General features: G+C 45.2%; 1 protein-coding gene across 4 annotated transcripts in view; it reads right to left on the bottom strand.

The window, feature by feature from the left end:
* Dis3l2 (DIS3 like 3'-5' exoribonuclease 2) overlaps positions 1-26,039 on the bottom strand; it is a 317,733-nt gene that overhangs the window by 45,741 nt on the left and 245,953 nt on the right. For all 4 annotated transcript variants that reach the window (XM_060368782.1, XM_021657963.2, XM_060368783.1 and 1 more), the window contains 2 exons: positions 24,625-24,732; positions 13,022-13,255 (listed from right to left, as the gene is read on the bottom strand). In XM_060368782.1, coding sequence (XP_060224765.1) covers positions 13,022-13,255; positions 24,625-24,732 — 342 coding nt within the window. The remainder of the gene's footprint in view (positions 1-13,021; positions 13,256-24,624; positions 24,733-26,039) is intronic.

Raw genomic sequence — 26,039 nt, 5'->3', positions numbered from 1 at the left:
CTGCCCAGAGTGTGCTCTGACAATTCCTCCACCTCCAGCCTTGGTCCTCAGCTGTAAAAATGGGTATGGGGCTTGAGTGTGAAGGAAGGTAGCATGTGAAAGCACTTGGCAAATGGAAGGCTCTCAATAAATTCTAGCTGTTTGTTATGATTGATAAAGAGCCAAGGAAACTTCCGAGCTTTACTGAAAACAAGGCACTTGCTGGTCATAGATGATTAAGAAAATGACCACACGAGCCCTTAAATGACCCCAGGTTTTTCTTTCCCTGTGTTCCCAAGACTCCAGCATGGGACCGCTCCAGGGTGCTTCACATAGGCATCTCCACAAGTGCAGTCTCATAAGAACAAGTAGCCCTGAAGCACTGGATTCTTTGAGCTGGGGTGGTGGGGGGGGCAGGGTGGGGATAGGGATGGGGTGGAGGAAGGGCTGAGAACTCTCCACTCACTGTAAAAGCTCCTGAGCAGCCAGGCTTGTGGGAGACCCCACCACCCCCCAGAGCCACTGAGCTCAGAGGAGTGGCCGATATCAAAGAGGGCAGGGGTCAGATGAGTGATTGAATTAGGTACTGCCTGGATACCTCTGAAGCTCAGCACAATTCAAAGGCTGCAGGGGTGAAGAGGGACAATGGTCTGCACTACACTTGAGGTCACTTCTACTATGATTAGTTATGGAAATCTGGAAAAAAAAAAACTCCCCCCAAATCACTTATGCAAAGACTCCATTATACAATTGAGAGAGCACTCAATGTCGAGCCTTTGAGTAGCTGGGAACTGAGCACAAATGGTGGCTATATCTTAAGCAATATGCCCACGGCCCATTGAGAACAGGACAAAACTGGGCATTCAGGGTCCGTCATGATTTACTGAAAGTGGCATTGTCTGTACTTCTGCATGGCACCAGCAGGGGTGGGATGGGGGCGCTCCTCATGATGGCAGGGTCACTCCTGTGTCTCCTGCTCCCTGGGACTTTTCAACTACCCCCCAGCCAGTATTCACTCTACTTAGTTTTTCTCCTTTGAAGTTAGAGAATACAGCCTCATCCATCACTGACACATTGGGTTTCAAAAGACCTGGGAGTGAATTCACTTTTTCTTCTCTCTCTCTCTCTCTCTCTCTCTCTGTAACAAGTGAGAAAAAACTCAGCTGGGAAGAGGGAGTGAGAAGAAGGTAAGGAAGGAGGGGAGTGGGCTAGGACCAATAGAACTGCTGGCTGGTGCTCCCAGCCCCACAGTAAGCAACTGGGCCCACTGCAGGGAGTGGGTACTCTGCTACAGTGCCGCCCTGCTCCATCCTAAGTACCTTGGCAGCTCACAGCGGCCTCATCTAGATTTGCTTGGTAGTCTTGCTAGTCTAGCAGGAGAGGAAAGTAGAGAGCCTTCAGGGATGATGACCTCCCACATCTTTCACTGGAACAGAAACAGAAACAAAGATGGGCCAGAAAGTTTTCATGGTCTTATCATCCAGCAGATGCCTGCTTGTTCCCTCTGGCAGGTTGCCTTTCCTGACAGTACCATATGCCCCTGCTATGCAGGCAGAAACTTATGGGTTTCCTGATGACTCCCTGAATCTCTCACCTGAATCTTCCTGTCAGCTATGGTCTGACATCTGATGGCCTCTGCAACTTTCTAAATGCCTTGTCTGATGCCCTATCTTGAGCCTGTCTAGTTGGGTCTCTACAGAGCTACCAGAGATGGGGCTCTGAAACCAAAGTCTCACTCCATCCCTCCTGTGGGTAACAGCTTCCACACTGACAGCAAGAGAATGTCTATGCCTGGGGACAGCCCAGTGAGGTCCTCATCAGCCCAGTTATAACTCCCCTGTGACACAGCCACATTTTAAAAGTTAGCAAATCACAGCACGGATCTGCCTGGGTCTGTTCGGAGGAGCCATTCCCAACCTGTTCTCCTCACTGGCCCTCCCTGACCGGAACTGGAATCTTCTGCCTGCCCTGTTATGCCCTGTGAGCCCAGTGACTGATACTGCATTATCAGTGCCTTCCGATTGCTTTTGCTGCAGTGTACTTTCCCATGGCTGAAGATGGCTGAGGGCGGTCATCTCACAGACTTCTATCAAACATTAGTTGCACATCCTTCCCAGGCAAGCAGTCTTTGGCCTCTCACCCACAGCAGGCTTTCTTCCCACCACACTGCAGTCCAGCTGTTCGGAGAGAAACCTAGTTCCAATGGCAGTTGTAACCCATAAGCTGCCTTGTTGACTGTAGTTTTTAAAGCTGCTCAGTTATGAGATTAAAGCATGATTGAGTGAGTCACTGACGTGGGAGTTTGCCTGGCACCACTCACCATCCCGCTCTGCGATAGTCAGGAGGATTTATCTACAAAGTTGAGAGGTTTTTCTCTTATCATTCTGTTCCCTATTTTGAAAGATACAATCTTCAGTTTTATGCCAAGGCTTAAGCCAGAGAAGATCTGCTGACAAGCCACTGCCGAGGTAATTTGTGAAGTGTGCACTTCTTTGCAGATGGCCCCTGCAGGGCACTGTGCCTGGCAAGGTTCCCAGGTCTGACTGTACCCCAAATCTGCTCAGGTGTGTCCAGCTCTGCTGACGGAACTGTTTTCCAAAACAAACTTCTGGGCTGGGCCTGGAAATGTGTTTATAAAGGAAGAAGAAAGCAGAAATAAATTCTGAAGCTATAAAACTTCCAGAAGAAAATCTGTGATTCTAGGTTAGTCAAAGATTTCTCATGCCAGGAGTTAGAGGAACATGCCTGTGATCCCAGCACTTGGGAAGCAGAGGCAGGAGGCTCGAGTTTAAGACCAAGACTGGTAAAAACAAAATGAACAAGTGAAAAATCTTAGATATGATAATATAAGGACAACATTTGATAAATTAAGACTGCTTCAAAATTAAAAACTTATTTAAAAAAGAAAAAGATCCAGAAAGAATAAGAGAATGAAAGAATGAGTCAAATTATCTGTACTGTACATTAAAAGCCAGGCATGGTGGCACGTTCTTGTAATCCCAATGCTGGGAGGGGGAAACAGGAAGATTGTTGGGGCTCACTGGACAGCTCCTCTAGCCAAATTGGTGACTCTGGTCCCAGGGAAAGATCCTACTTCAACAGACAAGGTAGAGGGTGCCCAAAGAATGACACCTTAACTTGACTTTTCCCCCTGTATGCATGTGTTCATTAGTGACTTACTAGGGGCTGAGGACAAGTAAGAAGGTCTAGCTACCAAGGAGCACACATGGATTTTATCAGGTGATACAACTATTCTATATTTTGACCATGGTAGTGATCATATGACTATGTGTAGAGTTTGTGCACCTGTATACTAAAAATGGTGGATTTTATAGTATATAATTCTACCTTCACAGGGAAAAAGCGGTTATAGTTGGTCATGGTAGGGGTCTGTGCTAATGGTGTTGGAGGTTCCAGGGATGGCATGTAGCATCTGTTTTCCACAGGCCTGGCAAAGAGAAGTCTGAAAGTTGATGGAGACACAGAAGGAAAAAGGCAGATCAAACAATGAAATGCCATTTCCAAGTTACCTAACATTAACACAGATTAAAGCAAAGCCACAAGCCTAACTCGCTGAGAAGAAGAACAGCATAGTACTGTTCCCTGATGGGGCAAACCTCAATTAGTCCAGCCTTTCTGGAAAACACGCAGAAAGCCAAAGGTTCTAATATGTACAGTACAGAGTGTTATTACTAGACGGTGCATGGCCAATGGCTACTTTCTCCTTGTTCGTTTTAAAGTGTTTATAATGTAAACATATATTAATTTTTTAACACAATAAATAAAGTTAATTTTAAGAATTAACACAAAAAGTTACTTTTCTTCAACCTGGTAATTTTAAGAATATGTTTGGATTCCTAAGTGACTTCTACAGTTTCTGTTTAAGGGTATTAATTACAAAGTCATTTATAGTAGCAAAAATTGTAACCATCCCAACTGCAGCAACAGCAGGAAGTGTTCTGCATGACGATCAGTTTGTATAATGAGTGTTTTGTCACTCAGATTTGAGTGACTTGAAATACGACATGCAAAAAGAAAAACAAAAATACCTGCTTCCCTTCTTTCCACACAATCTTCTTACTCATCAAAAGATACCATTTGGGTATGATGCATGAATCTAGTAATTCTCATAAGCTACTCTGACATAAACAAAATGAGAAAAAATGATAATTAAACGTGGTTCCAACAAGATAAAGTAAGTCAATATAAAAAAATATGCTTCAGGGCCAGAGAGATGGTTCAGTGGATAAACATCCCTGCTGCCAAGCCTGACCTGAGGTCCATCCCTGGCCCCCACATGGTAGAAGGAGAGAACAGACCACTGCAAGTTGCCTCTGACTTTCACTTGTGTGCTGAGATAAATATCCCCCACCCCAATAAATAAAAATGTAATAAAAATCCTACCTCATATTGTCACATTGTGTATTTCCTTTGCCTCAGGGCTAGAATGTTTTCATCTGTTCAATTACAGTGGCTTTTTTTTTTTTTTTTTCTGAGACAGGGTTTCATGTAGTCCAAGCTGCACTCAAACTCTCTGTGCACTTGAAGCTACAGCTTTGAATTTCTGATTCTTCTGCTTCCACCTCTTGACTGCTGGGATTTCAGGCATGTGGCCATATACTACACAGTTTATGCTGTGCAGAGGATTGAACCCAAGGCCTCATGTTGTTGGGTAAACACTTAGCAGCCGTGCTATATACCTAGCCTAGTGACTGACTTTTTAAAGAAAAATATCCTCGCTTAGTAAAATACAACACCTGTATCTTGTCCCTGAGACATTTCTGCCATTGGTCCATGCTACCCACAGGTTCTTGAGAGACAAGGCAGCATTTGCAGGAACTTAGGATGGCAATAGAGTTTAGCACAGACAATGAACAGAACAGAAGGGCTTTGGCCTGGGAAACAGAGTTCCCAGCACTCTGAAGAGTAAAAACTGCAATCAACTGGGCCAGTCCCAAGAAGCAGTCATGGTTGAAATCTAAGGATCAGCTGCAAGGGTTCCCTTTCTCCAGTGCAGGTTTTACCAACGTCAAAGAATTCCATGTTTCTTATGTAGCTGTTTGGCTCACATTCAATTGACGTGAGTGTGACATGGAGGCAGGGCATGGATGTGTAGTATGTCCTGTGAATAAAAAGAGTCCCAGGGTTTACTAACTGTGAGTACAATTACCCAAAAGGCAAGGTCCCAGAAGGGCCAAATTCCGTTCCATCTGTCAAGGCCACTAAGAGGAAAGAATCTCATCTCTGAGGAAATGAGGGTTCTGGCCATGCCCTGTTCAAGTCACAGAAGTTCTTATGTCTCTTCTGGTCAGCATCAGAGTCTTCTTTCCCCTTCACGGTATTCTGGGAAGGCCAAGGACTTCTGTTTGAGTCACATGGGTTTCAGTCTAAATTTGCTTCCTTTCTTAAAAAGCCCTGGAGACCAACAGAAAGCATTTATCTGATGGCAACTTTTTCTATTCTGAGCAAAGCAGGGTGTGTTGTGTGGGTCCTCTCAGAGGCTGGAGGCTGCCATTGCCATCCAGCTTGTTCCCTCCCCACCCAGGGCTAAAAGGAACATCTGATGGCAGCTTACCCAGAGTCGTCTGGGGGCAGGTATGGGTCTGGTACCTTTTTCCTTTTCAAGCCAGCACCTCTTTTCTCTGGTGGACAGAACCTTAGGGGGTCTTTGCCTTTCTGAAGAGTCCTTTTTTCTACCCCCAACAGGGATGTCCCAATCTGAGAGGGAAGCCCCAAATACTTGACAGCTCTGAAGCGCTGACAGCCCTAAGGGTACTGAATGAAACTTTCTGACTCCTCATACCCGTCAAGTCAGCTCCCCCTGAGAAAGTCTCCACCACATCTTGTTCTACATGCTGGATGCCCTGGAAGCATCAAATAGCCAGTTCATTCACACAGAGGAGGGCAGCCCTAGTTCACACTGTACAGTAACTCCCTTACACAAACACACCTCTGCTCTATGGCCTTGGTTTCCATTCTCCCCACTGTAGCCAGGAGCGCTTTATTTAAACACACCAGCATGCATAGGCAACAAATGGCTTGCTTAAAAGCAGCACCACTCAGGGACTGGGGACACAAAGATGAACACCATGTGGTCTTTGCCCTGTAGGAACTCAATCTTAGGGGAGGAGACAGGGGTACAGATAGAAGATGACAAGGCAATTGGACAATGTAACAAAGGCATGAAGTGCTAGGGGCACCCTAACAGAGAGAATTGGATTTCAGTCTTCAGGCTCTGCAGGTTCTGAGAGAGGTGAACCCAGAGGCTATAGCAGCAGGCATAAAGCAATGATTGTTTTTGCCTGGGAGAAATGAGGCTGGACATTGGCATGTAGAAGGAACCAGAAGGCAAGCAAAAGCTTCTAGAGGTGGGCTAGGAGCCAAGCTTGCTTTCTAGAGTTACTTAGAAAGCAGACCTCAGTGTTCTGCTGAGGCTCGGCACAGGCCTGTTGACCAAGTGCAGAAGTTCCGGCTTCAGGCCTCACCACACCCTGCCTTGGAAGGACTCCCAGCAGCCAAGGTAATACCAAGGGTGGAGAAGTGAGGAGGGGTGTGTGGCTTCATCTTTAGCTACTTTTTGTCTCCTTTTATCTCAACTGTCTCGGGGAGATGGAGACACTTTCACCTCAGTGTGACACATGTATCCAGTCCCCACTGGCTCAGGGCTCAGAGGAGGAAGAACTAACTTTGGCTCTTCATCATGCTCATAAGTGGGCACAGCTTTATTGAGATCCACTCCCCCACCCCCACCCCGCAGGCCTCTCTGCTAAGTCCACATGTTCTGTACTTCATGGGTTTATCTGTTTCCCATTGTCTACAGCTCCTTTCCAGAGTTATAAGCAGTATTCCTGCCACTGGAGAGAGAACTCAAGACACATCCCATCCACCCAGCAAGGGCCAGTGGTCATGTGTGAGTCTGCATTCACAACAACTCCCAAGGTAAACAGGGTTCACTGATGTTTTTGGAAGTGTGAGGAATGGTTCTATACCGTGTCTTAGGAAGAATGAGTGCAGATGGTAATAACGGGCCACCCAGAGGCGTTCACCTGGCAAGGAAGGATGTGCACCAGTTTTTATACACTAGCTAACAAGCCACAGACAGTGATCGGGTCATGTAAGTGGCTGTAAGTAGTTATATGTAACTAGGTCACATTTCAAGGTTGTTTCTTGCCCATGTTTGAGATGCATACATATGACTGTTTTCTGTAATTCATATGAGATTAATGTGCGGTAACTAAGCTGATCTGTCATTCTCAAAGGAAAGGTTCCCAGACACCACCCTTGAATGCTATGTGTCCCTATTCTCTGTGATGGAGGATGCAGCTCCCCACCCTTGCTGTCACTAATGAGAGTTCAGGTGGTGAGAGTTGGACCTACAAATGAAAAAGGATCACTTCAACGAAAAGTGTGTTTTCATGAAGGCTATGAAAGTATTAAATGGGAAAGTAGAAAAATCAGAACAATCTCTTATTTGAATTTTGTATATTTTTGCAAACTTATAAAAATATTTATTTAAGGAAAAAAATCAGCAAGTTGCTAAATATCCGATTGAAGCCATGTGCTGTCAACATTTAAACAGAAGGCTTGAATGGAGCAGAAGCCCACTGAAAACCACAGTCACTATCCTAAATAGGGAGGAGGGTCATAGATAATGGAGGGATTGTCTTTAATCTAAATTGTTGGTTTTCCTTATATTATTCACATCAGGCCAACACAAATGACTCCTGTGAACTATTACAAACAGGAAGTGAAAGGCAAGAGACAAAAGTTACAGATGCTGACTTCTGAAGATCAGAGGACACGGCAAACTCTTGTTGTCCTCAGGATTCTAAGGATGAACACTTGAGTCTGGGGCAGTCTCAGGTTCAGGTTCAGGTTCCTCAGTCTCAGGTTCAGCACACACTTCCAACCACCCCTCCATCCCTGTTCTCTGGTGGAGTCTGTCTTGGTGCTTCTTACTGTCTAGTGGTTTGCCGCCACTCTTCCCATATCTGAAACTTCTCATTCTTCATCTTACATTCTCAGCATACACGAGGCTCCCCAAAAGAGATCTCTGAAACTATGCTGACTGACGAGCTCTCTGAGTGAAAACACACAGAACCTTCAGTATGACACAGACGCCAGGACTAGAGGAAAGCCAGAAGAACATGCCCATCCTTTGCAGCTGCATCCAATGTCTTCCTTGAACAATGAACAGCAGCCAGCAAGATGCAGCTACAGAAGAAAAGGAACAGACTGGTGTGTCTGGCACTGAGGGCAGGTGCAGGAAGAGACACTAGCTACCCAGCTTCCACATAGCCTGTTCCTCCTGGAGTAGCCCCACCGGCTGCCATGACCCTGAGGATCCTGCAGAGGGAGAGTGCTGCTTCTTTGGCTTTCTGCAGGTTAAAGGGACTGGACCTTAAGGAGGGCAAGAGAACTGGTACTAAGGGGAGTCAGCCACTCTTCCACTTCCAGCCTCCAACTGGACCCACTAAGCATGGTACTAATCAAAGGAATAATTTATTTAATTGCATGGAACCATCCTGAGAACTCACTTAGCCCAACTGTTCTCCATTACTAGCCTGGCTTCCTGGGGAAGTGGTAATGAGCTGCTAAAGGCTCTCTGGGTAATAGGGCTGAAAGGCTTGTTGGTCATTTAAGCAGGGGTCAGTGATGTGTGGGCCACAGGCTAACCTGCTTTGTATGGCCCTGGAGCGAAGAAGGATTTTTTTACATTTTTAAGTGGTTGAAAAATAATCAAATGAAGAATAATATTCTGTGGCCCATGACAATGATATGAAATCCAAATCTCAGTGACCTTCACATTTTACTGTGTGTCAACTAGCTCCATTCATTTGGAGCACTTGGCACTTTCACACTACCAGGCAGGGTTGAGCCACAGAGACAGACCATATGGACCAGGAACTCAAGTCATTTACTATCTGGCTTTCCCTGGGAAAGCCTGCCAAGGCTGATTGAAAGGCTAGACTAGGTTAGGGTCAAACATTACAGCATCGCACAGCTTGAGTCCCAGGGTATTCAAAAGTGACTTCCATTAATAAGGCTCTCATACAAAGAAACTGTAGAGCTTGGGCCTCAAAACTGTGTCAAGTAGGTTTCATGGATGACAGAGCTGAGAACTTAGTAAAGCCTCCTTTACTTTGTAGGAATTTGCCCCAGGTTTTCGTCACTTGACTTCGAAGTCCCTCTGAATTCAGAGTGTCACAGTTCTAACTGCCTGCTGGGGGACCCTGGATGACCTCCGCAAGCCTCTGGTTTGTTTCTCATAGAAGCCTTAACCTGGCTGAAGAGAAATAGGTTAAGAAAGCTTCCGAAAGCAGTGGGCGGGGTTTTCTGACATCAGCTAGTATTTCTAAGATGTCTTAGTACTAAAGATCCATTTGGTACCCCAATATCTTCCCATCGTATCCTTTCTGAGGGCAAGAGCTAAGCTAGAACCCCAAATAGGACACAGAGTCTTATGGACACCTAAGCCAGGCAGTTCTATCTTCCTCCCTAGATGGCAGCTGCTGAAGGTAGGGCTTGTGGCAGCCAGGAACAGAAGCTCTCTGATGGCTCCCCTTGCATCAAACTCAGGATGTGGATATTAGAGACCACTGTGATTTCTTTTATTTCACACACATAGAAGTCTTGACACCGTCAGGGGAGCCCCCTTTTAAGATGCAGGAGAGACACATAAGCAAATAATTAAAAAAGGGCGGCCATCTGTATCAAACCCTTGAACTACCCTGGCAGCAGCAAACATGGATTCGGAGACAAACCACTAAGATGGTGCATTATTCAACTCAGCTGACCAAAAACTACAGGGTAGTCTTGAAGGCCTGCATCACCTGGGAGGCAGCGACACAAAGGAGAATCACCTTTTGTCAGACAACTTCGCTAGCAATCAGGGCCAGCTCTCGGGGACCATCACTTAGATGGTTGCTCTGCCTCAAAGCAGCACTCCAGAGTGTTTCCCAGCATAGGTAGCACACCAGGCTCAGGAACAAGACTGTCATCGGTGCCCCAGAGGCCTGGAGCCAGGCAGCTGGGCTGAAGTTCGCTACCTCAGATCGGGCCAGCAGCTGACTGCAAACACCCGAGGTCAAGTTGCTCTGCCTTTCTGCACTTACCAAGCCTGGATCTCCGACTCTGCAAACAGGCACCATATCAGTGCCTTATTCTCCACCCTTTCTCACTCTCAGGGTCATCAAACCCTGATTTCTTGGAAAGGCAAAATCTCTAGATTGGCCAAAGACTGATCTCCAATTGCTGCTGACATAAAAGGATGTGCTTTTTTTTTTTTTTTTTTTTTTCTTTTTTAAGGATTGCCACCCAAAATACCGCCACAGTGAACTATGGCAGACAAAGCTTCAGAGAGCAATTCCTAACAGCAGGCCTCTGAAAAGGCATCAAGAAAAAATGGACTTTTGAGGGCAAAGAAGACAATAGGGACAGGGGAACAAATGCAGTGGCTTCTGAATAAAGCCATTTAGCTGATTTATAAATGGTCTCACCAGCGTCCTTGGCTGCAAAGACTAGCTCCATCTAATGTGTGGGTCCACAGACTTGTTTTCTGGGGAACTAAGGAATCAACTCCAAGGATACAAAGTCATTATTTTCAAACCTTAATTAACTGGAACCTAATTAGGTTTTTGAGGGTGTTTTTCCTTCTCACTTTAAAGGCAAACTTTTTTTCTCTTCTGTCAGCATGGTGTAATAAATAGAGGAAAACCAAACAAAGAACTACTTGGATGTCTGGCAATAAACAACCCATTTACCTGTGGGGACCTCAGCCTTCTAATTTATGAGGTAAGAGGGCCACTGAGCCACAGATATGTAAAGTCTTTTCAGCAATAAAATTCTGAGTCTTAGACATGCCAACAGCTCATCCTTCACCAATAACTGTGTCGTTCCCTGATGACCATGCTTCTTCTAACGGGAGGGAGCTGAGGTTGCCTTTGTTTCCGCCACACCCAGTTCACACATGAATTAACCCAGGTATTCAACTGGATTGTTACAGCAACCTGATAAGGAAACACCTAGAAACGTTACTTCAGAAACCCTCTCATTTGCTGAGTTTGGCATTGGTTTGTCATTGTAAAAGTAAAATAAATAAGGGAGTTATGCAAAAGAGGCACATAAAACAAACAATTCAACAATTTGTATTATATCTTAACTCATATAAATGTATATTTCTTCACCATTTTTGAAAAAAGTAAGACTTAAAAAAACAAAAGCTGGTACGTGCTGTGGTGGCTCATATCTGCAGTCCCACCATTTGGGAAGCTGAAGCAGGAGGCTAGCCATGAGTTCAAGTTCAGCCTGAGCTATAAATGAGAGAAAACTAAATTCACTTTGTTTCCTTTCTCTCTCTCCCCCGCCCCCCCCCCCCCCAAGGTCTTGACATACATCTTATGTGGTCTTGAATCTTCAGTCTTTCTGTTTTAGCTTCCTGAGTGCTGGGATTACAGGTGCCAACACCATAGACTCCTAGTCTTTTCTTAGTTATCCAAACCCAATTCATTTTCTGAAGACCCCTAGGCCTTACAACATTCGTAAAGTGACTTGAGTCCAGGCGCCGCCTGAGTTTTAGGATTTTCTAGTTCTTATACAGCTGTTTTACTTAAAGAAATTCTGAGGACTTATTCCACCAACGTCTTTCCAAAAGATTTATGTGCTTATAGAATAAACAGCCTCCTTTTGAGATTTGTGTTTGATAAGCGTGTCTAACATTTCATCAAAGCATAATCATGGCAACCTGAGCAACTGGCACACCCAAGTTGGGAGCACACACACACGCACCCTGGGCATCAGAGAGGGAGAGAACGACAGGGAGGCTGTGTGCCACGCTGTAGGTGCCAAGCTCTCCTTTATGCAGAAGGAGGTGAGTGAGTGCTGGCGAACTGCTGAGGGGCATCCGGGCAGTTATGAAACCAGGCGGAGAGACTAGACTTGAGGTGGGGAGGGAGGTCAGAGGCAGGTTCTGTCTTCATTAGCATCAACTTAGCCACTTGGAGTCAGGGATGGACTGTTGAAAGAGATGATGGGAAGGCAGGCCCTGTCCTCAGGAACACTGAGCGAGAAACAAGGAACAGAGGAAGAATCCTCTTGAGAGGACGTAACTGGTGACATAGAGACCAGTCTTCATACAGGAAATTTGGGGGTGCTCCTTCTGTTTCTACTTTATGAAAAGTAGGACTAGCTGTAGATCTTTCAAGGTCTGGTAAAATTTTGCTATGAATCCATCTGACCCTGCATTTTTCTTTTTAGCTGGAAGGTGTTTTGTTTCGTTTTGTTTTACTATTTCAATCTACTTATTTGTTATGGGTCTGTTTAGGTTGTTGACTTCTTTTTGGTTTAATTTTGGTGGTTTGGCTGAATCTAGAAACTCATCCATTTCTTTTAGATTTTCCAACTTAATGGAGTACAGGTTTTCAAGTATTCCCTTATGAAACTCTGAATTTCTTTGGTGTCTGTTGTAATGTTTCCCTCTTCATTTCCGATTCTGTTCGTTTGGGTTCTCTCTACTTCTTCTGGCTAGCTGGACCAAGGGCCTGTCAATCTTGCTTATCTTCTCAAAGAACCAACTGTTAGGTTCATTGATATCACTGGGGGTATGCCCTGGAAAGTATTTCTTGTCTCTGGTCCCTTCACATGCCTGCCTGTCTGTCTGTCTGTCTCTCTCTGCTTACTAGCTGCCATGAGACAAGTGTCTCTGCTGGACCACATGCTTCTCACATGTCATTCCCCCTAACTGTGGGCCAGAAACAACAGAGCCAAGTTCCAAGTGCCTCTGAAACTATGAGCTCCTGTCACAGCAATGTCATCTAGCAAGTAAGAATTCAATCCTGCACTCAGGCTTTCTGGGTAAGAGCAGCTGGGAGTCACAGAGCCATCTACACCGACACCATCTTGCCCCCTTCATGTGTGTGTAGGGCATGGTGTGGTAGAGTGGCAGGGGAAACAGGTGGGAGAGAGAGCCACCAGGCTATGTCTCACCCTTGGGTTTTGGGCATACGCCACTCAAGATTACAGTAAACAGAAGAGACTCACTGACCTGATCCAAACGAAGCGCGCCGTCCACAAAGCGCTGCCGGCGGAGTTGCTTTGCAATGCTGTGCAGGTTCAAGACTGCCTGGTGCACCTCCTCACTGCTGTGTTCTGGAGAGATGGGGGGCAGCTCTTCCTCGGGGATCTTCTCAGTTGGATTTTCGATCATGCTCTGGGCATGGTCGTAGCTCAGTTTGGTACAGGAACGGATGATAGTACGGCCAAACCATTCCTCAAGGATCTACAAAGACAGACCGACTGTGGTTAGTCATTCACACACATCCCGACGGAGCACTGACCCTGTGCTCTGACTGGTATCACATGGATGAACAAGACACTGCTGCCCTCAGGCAGGTTAGACCGCCAGGCCCAGGCAGAATTCAACAGACAGCTCCTCCTCAGGCACAAAGCAAGGCCACATGGGAGACTTGCCCTGAATTGTTTCCATTAGTTTAGACATTGGTCATCAGTGTCACCAATAGGGAAGAGAAGACGGGATAGCTGCCTGAGCCGTGACACATGGAGTCTGAAGGCTGGCTGATGGCTTAGAGAAAGCAAGAGGAAAGGAGAGGAGCCCACTGATTTACCTAACACAGCACCCATCCTGGATGAACACAGTAACCCTTGCGATCACCCCTCCCTGAAAGGAAGAGTTGCAGCATTTTAATCATGACACTGTGGGCACTTGCAGAACAGCAGCTACTGTTCCTGCTTTTATTCAGCCAAGCAAAGATCTTTATAAGAAGTCTAGAATCTGTAATATTAGACTTTAATTTTTCTCCAAAAATTTTAAAACTATACTTTTAAGATTATCCCAAGAACTATCCCTACTGCAAACAGCCAGCAACTCTGTGAGTCCATGTCTACCGTGGCAAGCAGGCCTCACATCTGTCACTCACGAGGCTGCCTGCCATGGATAAGGACAGCTACAGAGCCAGCTGCAGGGCTGGTAAGCAGTCTGCAGGCAGATGCAGCCTCTACAAGAAGCCGTCCAGGTGAGCCAGGCTTGCGCTCTGAGCATACCCATATTTCCTGAATGGAGGAAGCCTCAGCCTGCTTAAGAAGAGCATGGCTGTGACCTCTTCATTCTTGTGGTCTGAAAGTTTCCTCTGGAGATTTAGCTTCTTTCCTTTCTTCATTTCCTTCTACAATGAGTCCCTCCAGCACGGCTGTGTGTACACGTGTGCTAGGCAGCCTGTTTCCAGCCTGCTGACAGGTAGTGGCAGCTTACACTGTGCTATCCTTCTCATCCTCATACTTCCCAGGGAGCTAGGTCATGGACTTCTTCCCCCAGCCAGGGCTTGGCATACGCTTCATGTAGCCTGTATCCTTTTCCCTAGTAGACAGCACTCCAGTGAAGGGACCTACTCCATGATGAAGGGGTGTCTGCTGTCCACAAGCTGGAAGAACAAGAACTGCTTTAAAATCTAATGACTGCTTCCAGAACTCTAAATGTTTATTCACAAAATTTCGCAGCAATCTGTACTGAGCTCTTAAATGCCCTTCTGCCTGTATGCCCACGTGTCCTAGCTCTACACACCTGTTGCTTCCTTGGTACCCTCTAATTGCTGAGCCCTGACTAGTAGCCATGTGTAACCCTAGGGAGCTCTTACAGTGTACCAGATGCCCACTATTCCCCACCAAACCCAGTACACATGCCCACTAACAGTGAACTATCTTACTAGAAGCACCTGCTCCTGCCTAATGGGCACTTCTGCCTCTATTTCCTTCTTGGTCAATACAGATATCCTTTCTCTACCGTCCACATGGACGCTACCAAACTTTCTACCTTAGTGCTGGTTCCCATCGCACCTTTACCTGACTTCTCTCCCTCTGCTTCATTGCTGCATCACTGACACTCTGTGCCAGCCTTCTTCACTAACATACAAAAGAGAGACTTCTGGAGCTTCCTTCCTTCCTCAGCCAAGGCTTCCTGGCTTTACCATGGCTCAGGACTCGTGGGAGGCACAGCTGACATGCACTAGAATAGTCCCCAGCCTGGGAAAAGCAGCCTTCAAAGCACCTCTGGGGAAAGCCAATAGACGCCAGCCAGGGGCAGCTGCCCACAGAGAAAGCAGCAAAGACTCACATGGAGGAGACCTGGGAGAAGCCAGACGGCCGTGTAGGAGGCAGGCTTCTCTCAATAGAACACCTCATTAATTTCCAATCTGAAAGCTGGACTCACAGCAGCATCCAGTCCATAACCAGGGCCAGTTTCAGAAGACAAAGGGCTTTTTATGGAAAAGGTGGAGAAAAGGAGGAGGAAACACATGGACAAAACCCTTGAGGAGAAAGCGTCCTGCCTCCTTTGCATAACCACGGGATTCAGGCCACTCTCTTCTTCATCTAGCACACACCCTGGGGTGCGTTCAGAATGTCAGGTTAAACACAGTGCTACCACAGACTAAAAGCTCATAGCTGGGAAACACATCATCTAAGGAGGTACCCACCCTCCAGATTTACATCCTGATACCTATAGATCTAAAACAGCACAGTGCTGCTGGGTCCCGCTGCCTTTAAGCATCACTTTGACACACTGGGAGAAGGGGCATTCTACAATCAATTTTACGGCTGGGCAATCTGGTGGGAAATTCTCAAGAATCACTCACACTCTTCAGTTCATCTGTAAAGATTCAGACTAAAAGATCTACTGGATAGTGGATACACCACACACACACACACACACACACACACACACACACACACCCACACACACCACAATTGTTTATTTTTAGCTGAAGGTCATTAGCATAGATGACGAAGAAGCAAAATATTCCTCAAACACATATTCACTTTGCAGTTTATAGATACAAAGGTGTGGAGAAATTCCTGGATATCCTGTCCTAGTCCATGAAGATGTTTTAAAAAAAATTCTCTGAAAAATATCAACTCCCTGAGCAATCTTTGGTTCAAAAACTACTAATGAAGCTAATTTAAAATTTTAAATAACTAGATGTGAAGTGACTTCTGCACCTCTGAGCTTCCACATAAAGAACATTTAGTTCAAAAGCCTGTTAGGCAGAAAGAAACACTTTCCTTATTGGAACAAAAGCAGGCTACCTGGAGTGGTGGTGGTGCCTGGGGCAGTTACAGCTGATTGCTGCTACATCTCACAGCGGTAGAGGGCAAGGCTATCCTGGCTACCATGGCTAAAGGGTAAGGTATCAAGAAGAAAGTGTCTGGAAAAGACCTGGGCAGAAAGCAGAGAGGCTGGGGACAGCAAAGGGCAGGGGACTTGACTGCTTGATGGAAGGGAAGCTGACAAACTGGACAAAAACTATGGGGTGGCTTCAGGGTGAGCAGGGGCCGGACGACCTCCTTCACTGGGCCCTCCCTCCACTGAGGCCTGTGGTGACTGAATGAAACCCAAGTTTCTTCTTATAACAGGAGAACGACAGCAGGGTAAAATGTAATTGTAGTAAGGCTGCTATTCCAGCAGCAGCAGCAGCTCCATTTATCCCACAGGCTTGCTCTTGCTGTGTGAAGGCAGTGAAGGGGACAAGAATGAGCCTGCTAAAGGAGTGTGCCTCAGCAGCCTGATAGTACAAGCTGGTTCCAAGCCTGCCAGCCTGTTTGGGTTCCAAGGCAGTTTGTTTACAGGCTAGCGTTTGCATAGAAACGAAGCTGGAGTTACCTCCATAATCTTAGCGCTCTCCTGGTTTGTCCTCCAGTCCAAAGAGAGATTGGGTCCTTTCCCATCTTGAACAGCTGTGTGAACGTTTAAACTAAAGATGAAGAAGCAGAAGAAACCAAGTCTTTGCCACATATACCTGCTCGATCAGTGGTTCTCAACCTGTGGTTGTTACCCCTTTTGGGGTTGAATGACCCTTTTACAGGGTCAGATATCCTGCATCTGAAATAATTACATTATGATTCATAACGGTAGCAAAATTACAGTTATGAAGTAGCAACAAAAATAATTTTATGGTTGTGGGTCACCAAAACATGAGGAACTATATTAAAGGGTCACAGCATCAGGGAGGTTGTGATCCACTGTGCTAGAGGGAATTGAAACTAGTTGAATCTGGAGGGTCTGGGGTGCCAGAAGACAGGAATTTTGTTCCTGTGACAGCAGGTGAAGGCATTCACGCAGGTGTAAGCTTAAAAGTGTTTCCTTCTGAGGACTGGCAGGAGGAACCTTTAAAGGCTCATCTTCAGGACTCTTCACTGCACTGGAAGGAAACTGGAGGAGAGGAGGGAGAAAGGAAAGAAGGAGAATGTGGAAAGCAGGGGAGGGAACCTTCTGCCAGGTAACCTAGCACCCAGCCTTCCTTTGAACAGGTCCAATGTGAGCCAGCCCACAAAGCTCCTCATCCTTGTAAAGACACTTAGCACAGCCAAGTGTTTACTAAAACAAACGCCTTATTTCATTTCTTGAAACTGTTTCATTTTGAGTTCTGATTTTCATTCCCAAGATTCACAGCAAAATCAGTTCACAACTGAGTTCTGTTGCTCCTCTGATAGGACCTTACGTAAGCCATCTAATTGGCTGATGCCTTCAGCAGAGAACTGGGACATGCGGGACATGGAATACAGCAGTTCTTTCCATCCCTCTCTAACTGCAGAGGTCTTACCTACAGCTCTGAATGGAAACAGCTAGGTTCTGACCCTGGAAATGACTGACGGGAGAGTCTGGGAATGCTTTGTGATTTTCAGAACTAGTCTTTGAAGCTATTGTCCCTCTGGAGCTGCTTAGGCAAGGTATTTAGTAGGGTGCCTGGACATGAAACACAACACCCAACACTGCTTACAGCAGAAACCTTAGGCTACATGGCACTGTTGGTGCCTTGCTCTGTGAGCTTGCTATGGACCACAGTGACCCAGAAAGAAGACAACAGTTGCTTTTTTGAGCAGTGCTGCGAGGAAGCAGGGCAGGGCTGCCCGAGATACTGCTTAACTCCCAACATGCAAGTTCACAGGACTGGAGTGGCTGCTGAGGATGCACCTGCTTACTTAGCCGGGGCCCACCTGCTTACTAGGCAGCTGGTATCAATTCAACAATGGAAACAGATGTGAAAATCAGGGCAAAATGTTTTCCAAGCACTTTCTGGGCCTAAGGCACTGAAGTATGGGGAAAAGTAAAACTCAGGGGTGGGTTTAAGAGTCTAGCAGGAGAACAGGAGAACAACACTCCTTGTTCTGTGGGAGGTCATCTTCCACATGGGCTGTGAGTCCTGAGCCTACCACCACCTTCTTAGCCAGGCTCCAAAACTGCCACTTCTTTTTCATCTTGTTTATCTTTCACTCAGCCTATAAATAACTCTGATATCTCATCTACTTATTAAAAAACAGATGAAAGAAAATTTCAAAATGGCTTTTGCTTTTAAGTTGCAATATACCACCACTGTAGAAAATTTAAAACACGCAGGTGTATGAGTGCAACAAATATTCCACAGTATTTACTAAGTGAATGAGTAACTGCAAAGACTGTCACAAGGCTTGGCTTTCAATGTGAGGCCCTGGACTTGATCCTGGGAGAAATGACATTGTAGCTGGACCACACGAGATGAACAGCTTCTTGCTGGCAGAGCTGAGAGGAAGGGTCTTCAAGGTAGGAACTGAGTATGTATGGAGTCTCAGTGTAACAACTCCATGTTAAACTCAATGAACTCTCAGCAGCAAGAAGAGAAGATGAGGACATTAAGAGGGTGACAGACAGTTGTATAGGGAAAAACTGGTCTCTGAGTCATTCTTCAAATATTGGACTTTTGGGGTTAACCGGGACACGTGGTCAGGAGAGAGTAAAAACTACTATAAAGAAATCAGATTCAGTTTCCAATGGGGAAACAGTCTACAAGGCCCCAGAATAAGACAATGTGGACTGGAACTAAGGTGGTCACAGTGCTAGGAGAAAGGGCTGAAGAGAAGTACAGCTGCACAGCCTGGACTTGCTCGATGTAGCAGATGTGAAGGGGGCTAGAGACCTAAGGTCTGAGAGGGTGGCTGTTAATAGATCCAGAAAACAAGGTTTTATTTTCAGGTTGCAGTGGGAGCATTTTTACTGAATGAAGAGCAGGAAAGGACGGGGAAAGGTGGAGAGAAGTGCTGGTGTGAAAGGGGAGCAGCACCAGCACTGACTTAATGAAAGCAGAGATTTTTCTCGTGGGTGCTAAAAACATCCATATTAAAAAAAAATGCACAGGGGTCTTTCATGAGGCTGTTTCTCCAACCAAGGACCATGTATGGATATAACCTAGAACCCCTGCTTGGATATAGTCCATGGTAGCTCAGTATCCAAGTGGGTTCTCTAGTAAGGGGAACAGGGACTATTTCTGACATGAACTCAATGGCTAGCTCTTCGCCCCCCCCATGGGGGCCACAGAAGAGGACACTGCAGCCAGTCCTGAAGATACCTGATAAGCTAGGGTCAGATAGAAGGGGAGGTCCTCCTCCCCAAGTCCAAGCAGTGGACTTGGAAAGGGGCAGGGAGGAGATGAGGGAGAGAGGGTGGGGTTGGGAGGGAATGAGGGAGGGCGCTATAGCTGGGACACAAAGTAAATAACCTGTGATTAATATAAAAAATAAAAATTATTAAAAAATAAATACAAATACATCTTAAATTAAAAAAAAATATTGGGCAGCCTTCTCATGGCAGAACTTGCCTGCCTCAGAAAGCAGGATATTTCAACAGGAAGACTGCAAAGCTTTCTCCACCTCAGCACCATCCCTCCTAACCTTTTGCCCTGATACCAAAAGAAGGCCCCCACAACCTGCAAAGTGAGCCTGGGGCTTTAGCTTTGAATTTGCTCCTCTTCATCCACCTGGGCTCCTGAAGCAGGTTAATCTTTGCTTCCAGGGCCTTCCATGGCACCTGGCCTCCCACCTCGTCCCAAGCTCAGCTCAGACGTTTCTGTCCAGTGTCTTGGACAGCCCTTGGGCCTGGAGCATGGTAGTGAAGCATCATTATGGGCATCTTGACTGTGGGCGAGAGGTGTCACCACATCCATGATCTACCTGTCCTGTGGTCACTGGGTCAGGGTGTGGTTAGTGGGCCCTGCCCTACAACCCTGTCCTCAGTTCCAACATTCACACTTCCTATGCGGTGTGGTTTGGAGGGAGGCCCAGCACCCATGTAGACCTGTGTCACTTTTACACATGTCTTCCAGCCCTCACTGAGCAGAAGGCCTGGCTTCCATATCCTGCTTCCAAAAGAAACTCCAGAGACCTGTGAGTGTTGGCTTTTACATTTTTTTAGTGTTTCTTTTATGATACTCATATTCTAGAAGCATATTAGACAAGGCAGTTCCAACATCTCAGGTCCCCCTGGCAGCATAATTCAGACTTATTACACTGTACTCTTGTGTTGTCTCAGGTTAGGATGCTTCTGTGCTTTTATTTTCTATTTAGTCACATTTAAAAAAATAAGTATTTGTAAAAATATAAAAGTTACTCATATTTTTACAAAACATTAGAAAATAGAAAAAAGTAGAAAAAATTACTCACAGTTTTATTATTCAAATACAGCCATTGCTGGCATTTTGTTTTATTTCCTTCTGGTCTTTTCCACTACTGTCCCCCAAGCTTGCTCCCACATCCGCCAGAATATGGCTGCGGGCACACTGTACTCATAATTCCCTCTCTGCAATTCAGATAATGTTTGCCTCTTAGATCTTGAAAAGGAACTTCTTACCAGATAATTAAGAGCTAAACCAAATGTAATGTGTGTAACTTTATTTGATCCCAATTTGGACCAATCAATTGGAGAGAACCAAGGAAGTGTATTATGGACTAGGTTTTTGGATGACATCCTGATACCAGCATTCATTGTTAGGTATGCTGAGGACATTGTGGGTTTATAAGAAAATGCCCCAATTTTTAGTCACATATCAAAATACACAGGAGTGAAATGACATGTTTGTGGTTTGTTTTAAAATACTATAGTTTTAACAGAGCATGAAGTCTTGACAGTACTAAATCTGGGATACAGGGATGGGGCCTTATTGTGATGTTTTCCTTACGTTACATGTAGTTGATTTTTTTCCTAATTAAAGTGTACATCATTCTTACGCTATTTTTATTATTTGTTTGTTTGTTTGTTTGAGACAGGGTCTTGCTATGTAGCCCTGACTGACCTAGCCTTCACTATGCAGGCCAGGCTGTAGCTGTCTCAGAACTATTAGAACTCACTGTATCCATATACTTCTCTAGTTATATAAACAGGAAGCTTTTCCTTCATCAGATTCATATCTGTTTTATTTTGGTTTGTTTGCTCAAATAGTAGTCTTCATCTCCAAAATATGGCTTATGGACTCTTGAGTCCCATTCAGGAACCTATGTGTTCAGTCACATTCCAGGGCATTACCTAGCCTGTTCTGTACACTGTCATTTATAGCAATAGTCTAGAAGTCCTGGCAGTAAAATATTTCACCTGTGTAGGACACAGTGGGTCATACTACTCTTTCCTACCACACGCTGGCAGTGAAAAAAGATCTAGTTCCATTTATAATAGTTTCACTGGACAAGTAAAATCCATGAGTTTTCTATGTCTCAACCAAGTACTTGTCTTTGTCACTTTATTAGGCAGGAGGATGACCTTTGGAGGAGACGCATGCACACAGCTAGCTGAACTGATAGTAGTCTTACAAAAAACAATTTTTTTTTTTTTCCTGAAGAAACAGCTGACATGGAAACCACTTATTTAGACTGCGGTATTTAGTACTTCAAGGAAACAACTGACATTGCTTACTGATGATAGAGGTTGGATTTTCACAAAATTAGAATTTTAGAAACCCTGCATCTAATACATGAGCTTGTGGCTTTCCTAATACTGAAAAGGCTGGACTAATAAGAATAGCAATGACACTAATAATGTGGTTTTAAAAATACTGTATAATGAAATGTGCCCACAGTTAGCTATCAGCATATTAAGGCAGTACTTTCTAACTGGTCGATACATTTTAAAAAGTCATGCCTGGGTAAAGGTCTTTTCTCAGTAGATTTTTATGTAACCTGATTAACAAAGTTCATCTGATACTGTGTTAGTCTGCTCGGGCTGCTATAACAAAATACCACAAACCAAGTGGCTTAAGCCATTCAAATTCATTTCCCACAGTTCTGAAGGCTCGAAGTTCAGATCGAGTGCCAGCCAGTCCAGGCCTGGTGAGGGCTGTCTCCGCGGCTCCCACACAGCAGCTGCTCAGCAGTGTCTTCCACATGTCAGAGAAGAGACAGCAAGCTCTCTAATGTGCCTTTTATTTTAAATGGGCATGAACTTTACTGGACCATTATCCCGCTCTTATGACCTCATGTAGTGTGCACATGCATGAGTATGTAGACACTCTTGGCACATGCATATACAAAGGCAGGAGTCAGTTCCCACCTTGTAGTATAGATTAGCACAGGTCTTTTGGGTGTCTGTTGCTGTGCTGTGTATGTCAGCTTCCAGGGACTCTCTTTGCTCTGCCTTGCCCCACATCTCAAACATAGGAGCACTGGAATAACAGATACTCACCGCTATGCCTGGCTTTACTGTTTCTGGGGATTTGAACTCAGGCCCTCATGTTTGCATGGCAAGCACTTTTACCTACAAAGCCGTCTCCTTAACTCAGCTACTTTCTTCCTCTTATCTTTCTTATTCTTTTTTTTCTCTTTTTCTTCCCATCTCTTCCTCCTTTTCATCTCATCTTGCTCTCTCTCTCTCTTTGAGACAGTTTTTCTGAGTATCCCTGCCTCAGCTTCCATGATTACAAAGCCAACAACAAGGCCTTAGGAAGCTTCCCAAAAAAGCACCTTGGAAGTGCTGCTTTGTTTCTGAGACCTCACATGCCTGAAGATATGCTTTTTTGACAGTCAATTTTCTGATAGCTTAGCTGGGTACATTTGATGGGGGGCCCCTGTACTATTGGAAAGCTTCTAGGGCTTGGAGCAAAAGAGTCTGAACTTTCTCTACCTTCTGATCTACTCTGCGGCTGCCTCTGGCCCTTCTTAGAAGCCCTCTAGGTCTTTTCCTTGTCTTCTATATCTTGCAACTCCATAGTGGTTTATATGTTAGGGACGACATGTCTCCGCCGCTGGGGTTGCAGTGAGCTTTCTGTACCCGTAAAGTCACATCCTCTAGGATGTTTTGTTCAGCATTTCTTCCCGTTTCCTATGCTCTGGTTTCTGGAACTATCACAGAGAAGATTCTGGTCCCCTAATTCTGAGACCCCAATCTGGTCTCAGATTGGTCCCCTAAATTTTTCTTTGCTTGCTCTGGAATATTCAACTTTATTTCAAACATGAAGCATGAATTTCTTTCACCTTTTCTATCTTGATTTTAATTTCTAAAATCTCCATGCCCCACCACCCCTTTAAGTTATGTATGTAACATGGATAGCTGCTGTTTAAAGCCTTGTAAGTGTGCTTTGCTGTATTTATTTCAGGAAAGATGCTTTCCACTTGGTTGTCTCTTCATGCATGAAAGTGAAATACCATGAATGGGTATGGTGACTCTTCATATTCTTCACATTTGGATGCCGAGATCCGTCTCAGTCCCTTGAGGATCTGTACTATCAAGAGAGATGTCCCTGCTTCACACATTCCTTTACTTGCATTATCTATAGAGGAAAAACCTCTAGGTCCTCTGCCAAGACCTGGAGGGTCAATCTTTTCAATGAACTTTCCCCAGTATTGTTGTCAGCCTCACTCCTTGCCCTCCTCCACCTCCAGAGTTATCTGGTGCTGTCAACTTGTGAATTTTTATTTCTTGGCTTGTTGCATGCCTGGCTCAGGATTAGGCTTTCTCAGGACTGCTAAGTCAGTTACTACTCATCCATCTGCTCTCCAGCTTCCAGAGTTTTGTTGCTGTTGTCTCCTCTCCCGCTTTGTCCTTGTGGGTTTATATCTTTTTTTTTTTTTTTAAATCTCTTTACTGTTGTTTTAGTGAGGTTTTGGGATGGAATAAAAATCAATGTGGTTATTTAATCTTCCATCTTTATTTGGAGCCTCTTTACAATTAAGTATCTTTTTTTCACTTCCATTTATTATTACAGCATACACATTTCCCATGCCCTTTCATGGAGTCTGCAACCAGCTTTGAAGAAGCCTGAGTCCTCAAACATGACCCTGTTGTTTACAGTTGCTCCCTTTGGAGAGGGAGCTGGTGTTCCCAAGTGTCACCTTTATCCATCTTCTTTCCTTCTTGGATATAGGGAGTGCTTGCTGACCCCTCTGGTCTCCGTGTTTTCCTTCCTCACACTCTGATTCAAGTGTTACTCTACTAATATTTGCTAGTTTTCATATTTCCAGCATCTCACAGGATGTTGCAGCCCTCATGGCTATCTTCCTGAAGACATGTCGGAGGAGCACCAACTCCCATAATTAATTTATCCTGCCTTCCAGAAGCACATCCAACCTCACTGAACCCATCTCTCACCCTAAACTCCCACCTCATAATTAGCTCCATTAGTTAGCTGGTAAATACTGGCAGTGGGTAGGGTTGGCCTTGCCTCCTAGGTAGTACCTGCCTGGCTCTTCTAAGGCTGGGGTCCTTAGACTTCCTCCCTACAGCAGCTACCCCAGACCTTCTGCATCCATTCATCATGGAACTCTAGTCTAGTGGAGGCACCAGTGGGTGCTCACCATGATACAGAGGCTGGGACAGTGGTAAGTGGAGAATGAATGACAAAGTACCTTGCCTTCAGGGGTCAGCTTCCAGATCACAGAGAAGGTCAGCTTGTCAGTCATGGGGTTGAGGCTGCACAGTTCCTCACACAGAAGCCTGGGAAGCATGGGGACCACCTGTGAACAGAGAAGAATTTATTTTTTTATTCTTTATTAATTATACTTTATTCACTTTATATCCCCCCTGTGGTTCCCTCCCTCCTCCCATCCCAATCCCTCCCTTCCTCCACCCTCTGCCTGCATGCCCCTCCCCAAGTCCACTGATAGGGGAGGTCTTCTTTTCCTTCCTTCTGATCCTAGTGAATTAGGTCTCATCAGGAGTGGCTGCATTGTCTTCTTCTGTGGCCTGGTAATGCTGCTTCCCCCTCAGGGGGAGGTAATTAAAGAGCAGGCCAATCAGTTCATTTCAGAGGCAGTCCCTGTTCTTATTACAATGGAACCCACTTGGATACTGAACTGCCATGGGCTACATTTGTGTAGGGGTCTTAAGTTATCTCCATGCATAGTCCTTGGTTGGAGTATCAGTCTCATGAAAGACCCCTGTACGCAGATTTTTTGGTTCTGTTGCTATCCTTGTGGAGTTTCTGTCCTCTCCATATCTTACTGTTTCCCACTTCTTTCCTAAGATTCCCTGCACTCTCAGAGAAGAATTTCTAAGCATCTTTGTCCAACCTGTGGGAGCCTGTCTTGGGCGCCCAGGCCTATAGCCCAGATACAGGGTTTTGGTGACCAGTTTGAGCTTCCAAAGTGACCTGAAAGTGAAGCAAGTTCACTCCTAGAAGCCTCTGCAGAAAGAGCACACTGTCTTAGCTCTCCAAGGGAATGTGAACTGGGAAATAGGAAGAGATATCAGACAGTAACGAACACTGTCAATGATTGTGGTTACAGTCTAACCTCTGGATCCCTAGGTTCTGCCAAGACTGGAAAGGTTTCTTTATTTTTAAAATTGCATGTGTAGAGAATACATATACAGACTTTTTTCTTGTCATTATTCCCTAAGCAACAGAGTACAATAGTGCATTAATGATTATGAGTGATCTGGAGGAGATCTGGAGTCTATGGGAGGAGAGAGCTGGAGAGATGGCTCAGCAGCTATGAGAACTTGCTCCCCTTACAGAGCTCTGGTTCTTAGCACCCACATAGTGACTCACTCCAGTTTCAGGGGATCTGATACCCTGTTCTGGCTCCTGTGGGCACCAGGCATGCACAAGGTACACATATATTCATATACATAAGATTAAATAAATAAATAAATTTTAAAGTATATGGGACAAGTTTTTGGATATAACTATTTTGATTGAATAACAAACTTAAGAACTCAAAGGCTAAATGCAAACTCCTCAAACTCTTATCAAAGTAAAATCATTAGTTATTTAACTTAGCAACTGAACATACCATAAATTACAAAATTCTGTTAGAGTATA

The sequence above is a fragment of the Meriones unguiculatus genome, chromosome 15 (genome assembly GCF_030254825.1).
Source record: "Meriones unguiculatus strain TT.TT164.6M chromosome 15, Bangor_MerUng_6.1, whole genome shotgun sequence".
Taxonomy (NCBI): domain Eukaryota; kingdom Metazoa; phylum Chordata; class Mammalia; order Rodentia; family Muridae; genus Meriones; species Meriones unguiculatus.
Note: the sequence above shows the minus strand (reverse complement) of the source record. Positions and strands in the feature narration are given on the sequence as shown.